The sequence below is a fragment of the Anabas testudineus genome, chromosome 5, assembly GCF_900324465.2.
Source record: "Anabas testudineus chromosome 5, fAnaTes1.2, whole genome shotgun sequence".
Taxonomy (NCBI): domain Eukaryota; kingdom Metazoa; phylum Chordata; class Actinopteri; order Anabantiformes; family Anabantidae; genus Anabas; species Anabas testudineus.
The window spans coordinates 22,172,230-22,183,338 of NC_046614.1; the positions used below are offsets into that span (position 1 = coordinate 22,172,230).

The 11,109-nt window shown below is 39.6% G+C and overlaps 1 protein-coding gene across 1 annotated transcript in view; it reads right to left on the reverse strand.

Moving 5' to 3' along the window:
• The window catches only part of LOC113153502, a 21,409-nt gene extending 13,196 nt beyond the window's left edge, over positions 1-8,213 (reverse strand). The window contains exons 1-15 of the mRNA XM_026347159.1: positions 7,794-8,213; positions 5,415-5,560; positions 4,870-4,962; positions 4,456-4,528; positions 4,142-4,233; positions 3,437-3,568; positions 3,028-3,158; positions 2,542-2,573; positions 2,270-2,374; positions 1,955-2,006; positions 1,733-1,836; positions 1,147-1,152; positions 841-915; positions 389-585; positions 15-236 (exon numbers count right to left, since the gene is read on the reverse strand). Of these exons, the coding sequence (XP_026202944.1) occupies positions 15-236; positions 389-585; positions 841-915; positions 1,147-1,152; positions 1,733-1,836; positions 1,955-2,006; positions 2,270-2,374; positions 2,542-2,573; positions 3,028-3,158; positions 3,437-3,568; positions 4,142-4,233; positions 4,456-4,528; positions 4,870-4,962; positions 5,415-5,560; positions 7,794-8,058 (1,725 nt within the window). The 5' untranslated portion in view covers positions 8,059-8,213. The remainder of the gene's footprint in view (positions 1-14; positions 237-388; positions 586-840; positions 916-1,146; positions 1,153-1,732; positions 1,837-1,954; positions 2,007-2,269; positions 2,375-2,541; positions 2,574-3,027; positions 3,159-3,436; positions 3,569-4,141; positions 4,234-4,455; positions 4,529-4,869; positions 4,963-5,414; positions 5,561-7,793) is intronic.
• Between the last annotated feature and the right edge of the window lie 2,896 nt (positions 8,214-11,109).

An 11,109-nucleotide genomic window follows, 5' to 3' on the forward strand; every position in this document is an offset into this window, starting at 1 on the left:
TCCTTCCCTGTTGCCTCTCTCTGGCCTCTGAGCCTCATCTCCTGTAGCTCCTCAGAGCTGCAATGCGCCTCCATCACCTGCCTGGCACGAGCCACTGACAACAGGTAAAGGGTCGGGCTGTAAAGATAGGAGCGCAGGTAGCCGTCCATGTTCACCTTGTGGTGTCGAGGGGCAAGAAACATCTTTCCTCCCTCATCCAGCTTGGAGTCGTACTCACTCATGGGGTATTGACGAACCTTGTGGATAAATACAGACACATGTGCTTTAATGTTGTGAAGAATGACAACACCTGACTTGACTTCTGCCATGCACAAAGTCGAGTCCAAAAATCGAGGTGTTTTATGCCAGATGATTGAATTTTTACTGCTTAGAGGGATTTTCATTGTACCTTTCCATCATTCAGGCCACTGAGGTATTCCCGCACCTGAAGCTCCACACCAGCAGACAGCTCAGGAGGGGGGTTGGCGCGGGCCTTAACCAGGGCGTGATGCAGTGCTGGAATAAACTGTTCCAGCTGCGGCATTACTGTGGCACTAGACATTGACACCCGAGAGGCATCATGGGAACGGGAGGCACAACTTGATGCTACAGGAAGAAACAGGGAAACAACATGAAATGCACTAACATACATGTACATGTTTTAACTTCTATAGCTAATTCACTTTTGCTCGTTAAAGCTGCATTAATAAATACATTTTTATTAACATTTGTAAAAACGCTGTAGTACACTAGTAACAAACCGATGGAAAATCGTCACCAACTCTGCAGCTTTATGGAGCCTCAATTAGCTCAGTGACATCACCCATGCACTTCACCCCACCCGTGCCCTGTGTTACTCACAATATTTGGCCACATCTCTGGTGTCTGGAAAGACAAACAAGGCCTGAAGACACCTCTTCCAGTTCTCTCCTCTTTCTGGAAACACAAGGGAACATGATATCTTTATATATAAATGAATAACTCTCTACACTGGCATTGATATAAAACTGTTATTAGTGTGTCAGAATCTTCTATGTTGTGCTGTTATTTTTCAGTCTCATCAATCTTAACCATATAATTTCCCAGTACACCAGTCATACCAGTGGGTGTGGCCATCTGAACACTGGAGAGTAGAAAGAGAAATCCTCTCTCCGTAAGCCGAGTTACCAGAACCTGGAGAGAGAACAAAGATAAGCCATGTAACAGTTCTTGACTCATTTCCCTTTGGTTGTTCCTTCTTTTATCATCTTCCTTTAGCTTCTGCTTCCACAAACATTTAACACTTATCCTGGCTGCTCTACAATAATTTTCCAATTGGTTACAACTATCACAGGGGATTCTGCTAACTATCTGCTCTGTAATTTAAAATAACTTAACTTACAAAATTAAACCAAACCCACCACTCTCGTTATCTCCAGTTCATGCAGCAGCCTCGTCACGCTGGTCGTTGACCGATTTCTGTCAATCACCTCCAGGAGACTGCAGCAATAACCGTTCGTCACAACTACACACACACACACACACACACACACACACACACACACACACACACACACACACACACACACACACACACACACACACACACACACACACACACACAATAACAGAGTAAATTAATTAATTACTTAAAAAAACAAAAAAAGACAACAACAGCAAAAAAAACAACTAAGCACAATAAAATATCAGCCTTTAGACCCACATCAGCTGCACCCGTTAGTGTCCTAACAGTGTGAAGAAAATTTGACTTCACCTTCTTGGCTGCTGTCGTAGAGGTTGTAGGACAACAGTTCAGAGGGAACGAGTTTGGTCACCTGGTCAAGCTTCATCAGACAACCAATTTCCAACTTCTCTGGTCTGAAGGAGAAAACAAATAGAGCATTTTTAAAATCTTAAGGTGCTTTTGTTTAACTCAGGATAAATATATCCTGTATTAAAATATATCCAGAATACACATGTAATTTATGATCATGACTGTAAGCTCTCAACTACAGAAGATGCTGTATGTCCAAGGATCTCCCTGAAATCTAAAACCAGACAGATAAGTGGTTTTAACAGCAAAATCAAGCTGAATATATAAAGTTAAAAATAGCCAGATGGGTTTGACACTTTCTGCAGCTTCTTCACAGTGAAATCCTCCCACATATATATATATAATGTTTCTCCGTGCTTCGTAGTTTTGAGAAGAATGTGACTTAATATTGTTTTCTCAGTCTGAAATATAGCAAACAGAAAAGGTTTGGAGTTACTGGAAACTTTGCTGAAACAGAAAAATCAGTTTAGAACTCACAGTCTGTGGGCAGGAAGGGAGGAGAGAAGGAGCGAAGGGAGATCTGGAATAGGACCCGGTCGCCTTTAACCAAATCTCCAGTCCACACTGTGTACTGAGCGCGCTCTGAGAGAGCAAAACAACATGAGGAGAAACACAAAGATGACAGGTTCTCATCAGTCACATTCAGAGTAAGAAGGAAAGAGAATATATGAATTATGTCCAATATCTTACTTTAATAAAACAGACTTGACATTTAAAGTTTTAAACAGAAAACAGGGACCAGTGCTCACCTTTACTCCCCTCTGCTGATTGACTGTTCAACCTGTCCATCAAACACAGCAGAAAGAAAAACTTTCAACTTGTGGATTTAATTCAACAATACGACTAGAAATGCGAGGAATCTATTATTTAAGTGTATTGTTTTAAAAGATTGTTAGAACTTTATTAATAAAAAAGGCACGTGTTGACACCTCTATGACTTCAAGATATGACATAGTGATCACAACATTTTTACTGTTTAACTAAAGTAAGATAGTGACCACTATCTTACTTTCAATCTACTTTCTGGAGAAATACATAGAAACTAATAAACACTTCTCAGTGACTTCCTTATTGCCCTGGTGAGTCTACTGCTCTGACATCACTTTATTTAGTTTAGACTAGAAGCTTCTGGCTATTTTTAAATGCAATGATTCATGTTCTATGTCTGGATGTGACCAAAGAGGATTCATTAAAGTGACACACAGTTGAATTGTGGAGTTTCCAGATCTCCATACCTGATGGGAGCCAGGGGTTTGATGGGAAGTGGAGAGTCTTTTCCTTTAAAGTGGAAGGAAACAACGGCGTATGGACAAACCTGGCGAGGGCGCTGCCGCAGCTCATCAAACGAATACTCATAGAAGTATTGCTGAAATAAACAACAGAACGTTAACGTTAAAATATTTTAACAAAGACGTTTTAAAGAAGGCACCACCTTCTCATCTATACAGCCTAATTTCTGTATAAAAAGGGTCATTGTTTTTATTTATTTGAGTTTTTGACTACTGATTTGGACAAGAAACTTTCCATTTATACACTTCATGTCTATCTTATCAAGGTCTGAGTCGCTGTGGACTGAACAGAATGTCACACAACTATTGCTCATAACTATTTTATAATTGCTTTACTGTGTGCATATACATTTACCTGTGTGAGCTCAAATGCTCTGTACGAGGTGAGCGAGGTGACTTTGCTGGCGTTCTTGGAGATGTGGCTGTCGAAGCGAGGCGTTGGATCTAGAAGGTTCTTCATGTTTTCATAGATGCTCTTCACTTTCCCCTGAAACCAGAAATTCACCTTACTCAACTGTCAACTGTAAACTGGGTATCTTCATTTTTAACTATAAAAATATTTGACATATTGATTCAAAGCACATGAACAGAACTGTAATCAATCAAATAAATAACTGGGGTTTCACTGTGATACAATATTTTTAAAGGTAATTAGAAACAGCTGATGACTGCAGTGAGCACAGTCTAACATTTTAAAAGGTAAATGCACCAATCAGCTACAGATATAGAAGCTGAATGTGTTGTACACTGCTGTTAGCTCACACCGCTGCTCCCAAGTAATTTTTTTCACACCGTAATTTTCTCTCGCACATGCTGGGAAATGCTGCACTTCAGTCTGTTATAAAGAAGAGCCGCGCTGCAACACCAGCAGCTGAGATGGACAAACACAGCCAAGCTCAGTAAACAGTGGGATTATGTTAAGCTTTACTATAGCTGATAAAATCCACTGAGATATAAGCAGATCGGCCCCAATAAAGTAATACTACTAACTGTAACATTACTAGTCACACCATACATGTCCTGCCTCTAACAGGTGAGTTTACAGAGGCAGATCATTTACCTTCATCACTTTGAGGATGATGATTTCCCCTGTGGCTCCAGGGGTGAAGGCGTTAACTTGCAGCAGGTCTGAGTACCTGGACAAATACACTCCTAAAGAGACACACACACACACACACACACACACACACACACCATTAAAGAAGAACTAAATTAACACCACAGATCATCAAATATTGTCATATATTGTTATATATCAAATTTTCTTTTCAGTGCGCAGAAAAAAACTCACAATAAAAAGGTGGAGAGAGTAAAAAAAAACACTCATGGTTATGTTCATATGGTGTTTCTCTCACCATGTGTCTGTTTGCTTACCTTTACCGGGGTTTCCCAGCACTGTGATCCAGCTCTGACCCACAAACAGCCCCTTCTCACAGAGTGGGTGCAGCTACACCAGACAAATAATTGAGAGTCTAATTAAGTTCTGTGTCTTTTCTCCTGGAAAATACAGTGATTATACAGTAGCTACTAGATATAAACAATCTGTGGTGTTGGCTTAAGTTCCACACTTCCAGAGTAAAACGCACTCTGATCTAACACACCAACACTCTTATTTCTTTAAATTACGGTAAATTAGTGATTTGATCCCATTTTCTTCAGACCTCAAAATAATTACTTCTCATAAATGTCAAAATACAAATAAAAAATACAATTCAGATACTGCCTGTATTGTTCTTGTGTCATTTTTAGATAATATAAAGCACAATGTAGAGTGAGAGGTAATCTCACCTTAACAGCATCTGCCAGCAGGAAGCAGTAGCTCTCCTCCAGCTCCTTATCAGTCCTCCCATCAGCCTTCATCTCCCTTCTCTTCTCCACAAACTAAAACAAACACACATACACACAGACAATCAATCCATGAACAAAGAAGCAGCTCAGAGGTTTACACTAAACTTGGATATTTTGTTTTCCAGGCTCTTTTTTTGCAGGCGCGTATAAACCCTGTTGTTCCCGACACACAAGTGCTTCTGATCACTTCCTGCACATCAGGGTCGCAGCTCTGTTGGTGGCAATACTTTCCAATACTTTCCAGTTTTATGTGTCTGAGTATGGAAATGGCAATGTTATTAGCTGATGTCGGATAAAAGTGATCCTATTGATATACACTAGAGATATTAAATAAAACTGTACAAAAGACCACAGCTTCCTTCATCGAGATGTCTTCGACAAGACATCACAACCCTCTTGTAGCACCATCATCTACGTCAAACTGTCCACCAACAACAAAGTTCCCAAGGGGATAAGTAAAGTATGTAATTATTCTTATCTCTCACCTCTTTCTCCTGCAGCTCACTGTGGACGAGGCGAGGTTGGCAGTAGGTGAAGCAGCCAGCAGAGCTGGTGTCGATGTAGCTGGAGGTCAGGATGTTCAGCATGTCTTCATACTCCCTGGACTCAGAGGAGACATACTGGAACAGAGCTGAAAGAAAGTGATGATAAATGGGTCAATGCTCGTTTATATTCACTTTGTGTTATGTTATTCTATATCCACCGGTAACTCTTTGTTTGACCAGGAAGCCCGACTCTAGAGGTGGACACCTAAACATTCCATTTGTGACTGAACACTTTCCAGTAGCTTTTGAGTTCCCAGTTTTCAGGGATTTGCTCCCATTCAACCACAGGGGCACTGCTGAGGTCCACATTGATGTTGGGTTGATAAGGCCTTACTCACAGTCAGTTAGGTGGGGTCAGGACTCGGTGTAGGTCTGTTAACTTGTTCAAATCTAAAATGGGCAAAACGTGCTTATAAACCTGACTTGTGCATGAGAGTGGAATTGTCCTGTTTTAACAGTGAAGGGACAAAAGCACAAATATGGAAACACTCTATTGTCTAAAATGATACTGTCAAAGGAAAAAGGACCCAAACAAGGAAAAACAATTTAAATACACTAAACCAAGATATGGACGAATATGCTGCAAGTTAAATTTGGGTCAAAATGCTGGTAATAAACCAATAAAAAAAATTAATCAACAATCTTTATTAAAAGTAGCTTTCATATATACATTAGCTTGAGCTCATGTACAATATTTAAGGTGTTTATTTATTTATTAGGCTTTCCATGTATCAGAAATAAAAGGCCAAAAAATAATAAAAATAAACACAGCAAATCCTTTGTGCAGATTTCTGCACATTTCAGGTTAGCCTCACCCACACCCAAGCACGTTTCAGACCAGTGCAGCCTTTCTTGTGCCAAATTCTCAGGAGACTAAATAACTTGCAGCAGCTGCCTCCCTCAGGGTGGGGGAGAGGGCTCAGCTGCAGCATCAATTTATGTCAAACATTATGTTTAACGTTACACATAAAATATTTGTCTTGCTCATCATACAGGACCACAATGCATAGGAGAAAATAATTAAACTAAAAGATTGACTTCACGGGTACCAACACAACAGAGCCTTAATAGAAAATGTTATAAAAGGAAAATCTTTCTAAGTGGTATATAAAATGTTTAAAGATTAAATCAACAATCTACATTAAGGTTTGGTTTTCATATGTATTTTAACAAACAACCTTATTGGAACAAAAAGTATCAAGAGCTGGATCCAACCTGTCAGGCATCTGACACCGTTTCCCATTTATTCAGAATTCAAGATTAACTATGAACCAGAACGGCTACCAAAACATCTCACAGCTGGCCGACATCTCATCCAATTTGCTCCAAGAGAGATCACGATATGTTCCTCAGCAGAACCCACAACTGACATGGTTTGGGATGAGTTGGAGCACAGAGCAAAGCAAAAGCAGCCAGCGATAGTGCAAGTGCAAGTGCAAGTGCAAACTGCTGGCTAATGAAGCTGTCTGAGAGTATGCCAAGAATTCACAAAGCTGTCACCAAAACAAAATGTCTGAAGAATCTAAAATATGTGGCGACATAATGACCTGTGTCATTTATACAAGTAAAGAAAATAATACAGAATGAATACACCATTACAACTGGATCAGCTTTAACACTGATGTTGATGTGTAGAATTAAGTTAAATCAGTTCAGCATCACTACAGGAGTTAGAGTAGGTTTGAGCTGTGGTTACTGTCAGAGTTATGGAGAAACATACCTGCAGGACACCTGTTTAACCAGATGTTTAACCTACTTACACTTCTGAAGAAATGTAAACAAATCAAGGCAGTTAGCTACCTCATGTTAGCTAATACTGGTTACTAACGTCAACACAAGGCTGTGATCACACCCACAGGACTCCGTGGAGATTTATACTCACTTGGAATAAAAACTATAACAACATATAAAGATAAAACACACGTCCAGTTGTAACGTTAGCTACCTGGCTAACAGCTAGCTAGCTTGGCGTTAGCCGTTACTTGAACACAACAGTTAAAACTTGCACAAAACCTTTTCCGTATTGCATCAGTAAAAGTAAAAACATGACATAAACACGTTAATCGGTGTTAAGATGTGACCTGTTGTTATTTTAATAAACATGACTGACATTTACTTGTCTGAGAATGTGACCCGTGTTGTGTTTAAGTTGCCGTAGTTAGCTGTTCTGTTACTGATGAACTTTAGCACCACACATCTTCACAGTGACGTTAACGACTGAGGCGTAAAACTCATTAAATAATATTTAAAACTAATAAACATGTCTGGATATAACATTATATCGGCTCCGTGCAGCACACAGACCGAGGTCCATCCCACCTCTCTTCTCCTTGGTCTTCCTCGGGATATGGAACTTGAGCGGCTCCATCGGCATATGCCTGTGGTGGACCATTTGTGATGCCGAGTACCTCCTCTCCGTCCTCCCGGCAGCAGCACCCGGTCTGTCCGGGCCACTTGGAGTTTCTCTCGGTGGGTGTACCTCGATCCCCTCGCCATCTTGCAGGCTAGCGTTAGCTCCAAGCTCCGCAGCAGCAGACGCTCGCCTCGGTCGGGCTGCCTCCCTCCGAACAAGACCGTCGTTCATCGTCAGACTCTCAGCCGAACCCTCACCTCCTCCCCAGCCGTCTTCCCGTCACCGTTTCCCGGCGAGAGCCCCGCGTTGACACCGCTGTTACCTCCGGATCCCGCAGCAGCGCAGGGACTCGAACCAGCGCACGAATCGCGCCATGATTTCTGGGTGCAGAGTTCTTCTTCACTGGGATTTAGCAGCGGCTGGTGTCGCTGCGACGTGTTGCCACACTGCCATCTGCTGGAAAATACTGTCACCTACAAAAACAAATCAATATAAATACTTAATATTATTTCTCACAGAATACTGGTTTAACCCCTGACAATAAATGTTATTTCATATAAAGGTGTCTTTTCTGCTAATTTATCAACATTACTTCTCTTACTTACCTAGAATTTATTATATGTTATAACAAAAATACCAATACATGATCACAGACGTACCTGAAAACAACAAATAAAAGCAAAATATTGTACTTTTACTCCACTGCACTAATTGAAACATCATTAGTTACTATGTACTTTATGCAGGATAAAAAATATGTATTAATAAAATACTGATGTATTTTTTATGGATTAACCTCGTGTAACTATATTAAAATCAGCCCCACCTCTATTGACTGATGTTCTTGTTCCAAAGTCTTTAGGTAACAGCACATTTTAGTCAGATTTGTTTCACCTTTGAGAACAAACCTTGACTAGATTTCTACATTTACAGTGACAAAAAAGTATGTGAACCTTCTGGAATTTCACAATTTTCTGCATTATTTGCCATAAAATGTGATCAGATCTTCATCTAAATCAAGAGTTTTAACAAACATCATGTGCCTAAAGAAATACCACAAAATGTCTTTATTGAAAACAACCATAAAACTATCATAGTACTAGTGTAAAATGTATATGAACTCTTGGAATTAATAACTGGTTGACCTCCCCAGCAACAATAACCTCAACAAGGGGCTTCCTGTAGCTGTGGATCAGACCTGCACATTGTTCAGGAGGAATTTTAGCCCATTGTTCCTACAGAACTGTTTTAGCTCTGTCATATTCTTTGGACGTCTCGTGTGTGGCTCTGTTCAAGTTGTTCCATAGCATCTCTATTGGGTTGAGGTCTGGGCTCTGAATCCAAAAGGCGGATTTAGTTTTTTTGAAAGGATTCTGTTGAGTTTTGTGTCATTGTCCTGTACCATCACCCAACTTCTACCTTAGTTTCAGCTGGCGTACAGACATTCTCACAGTAGGTTGAAGAATTGTTTGATACACTTGGGACTTCATCCTCCCCCCAATCACTGCAAGCTGGGCAGGCTCGATGCAGCAAAGCAGACCCAAACCATGATGTTTCCTCTTCCTTACTTTACAAGTGGGACAATGTTGACACTGCATATCATGATGATTTAATGATATGAGGTGCCCTTTTCACGCCAGATGTAGTTCTATGTGTTCTTTCCAACAAATTTTTACATTTTATGACAAATTAATGCAGTAAACCATAAAATTCTCGCTGGGTAGCGTCATGGTAAGATCGCCACCTTCCATGCAGTAGACTGGGGTTTGAATCCCAGCTGTGGCCTGAGTCCTTATGTTTACCCTGATTTTGCCTTGTACCTTACTTGTAAGTCGCTTTGGATAAAAGCGCTAAAGGTAAATGTACTTTTTCTTGCCACTGTATGTTATCAACAGCATCAAATACTACGTACACTGTTTTCTTAGTGTACTACTTTTACATATTAACATTTAGAACAAGTACTTTTACTTGAGTAGTAGTAGTAGTACTAATCAAAGGGTGCCTGTAGTGGTGTACTTTTCTGGGCAGGTACTTGCCCCTTTCTTTGAGCATTGTATTTTTACACCTTTGGTTCATATTTTCTTTTTTAACCACCAATAACCATCCAGCCATGACTTTCTTTTTTGAAAACTATTTATTCATACTTTTGTGTTGGTAACAGTTCACACAACTAAATATTAACTTTTCTAAGTTTTACTCAACACAATGAAGAGAAACTGGTTGTGTGCGCAGGAATTGTCTGGGATATTTTCTCTGAGATGTGCAGTTCACCTGCTTTTTTAAAACATGTGGTAACTGTCCAGCTGTAGTTCATTATATCACCATCATCTTCAGGATCCAGACAGTTCTAATGTATAACATCAAACTGATTGTCTTGACACTATAAATCATGTGTAACACAACATGTGAAAACATAAAGTGTATAAAACATGCTTGGCTTTGTTCCTACATTCATATACACATTCATATACACCTCTTCATATAAATTCTTTACATACAGTACATACAGAACAGGTTCTCCAGTTTGGGACTTCTCTGATTGCCATAAAATACACTGAACATTTTACCCCACAGCGTTTTTGTAGTAACACTTAACAGCTTCAAACTTTTCAGTTTGACAGAATACTGCAGTAAAACTGTTGCACAGATGGTTGAAAATGAAAATCCATTAAAGATTAAATCAATGCAGCATGTAATGTAATGTGTCATTGTGTCTCATGTGAATTGCATTCATTAATATGTTTTTGAAATTTGCAAATAGCAAAAATATTTAGTTTCACTTTCACTTTTCAGTACAAGATGCAAAATATCACATTTTATTCCGACTATTAACACTGACCCATGTTTGGCATCTAGATGAGAAACATCACACCCATCTAGCAAAGCTACACAATCATTGGAGTCATGTTTGTGTCCACATGAAAAAAATAAGTTTGATCTCTTTACCAGCAAGTTACCAAAACTAGTGCCTGTCTGTCCCTTGGTAGTGGTCGGGACAAAGAGGAAACACACTGTGCTGAGACGGAAAAACTCTACACAATTACACTGTTTCACATATTTATGCAGATTTATTAAATGTTAATATCAAAAATATTGAGCATTTCAGGTTTGAGGAAATAAGAGATGAAAGCTCTTTTGTAAAAATGTTACAAATATATAATTAAATAACAGACAGGATTGTTTCGATGTGTTCACATCCAAAAATCCACCTCACTGTATTGACCTTCTCTCTCCCACCTGCACTGAAATTCACTGAAAACTTTAATCATTGCAAACCGGACA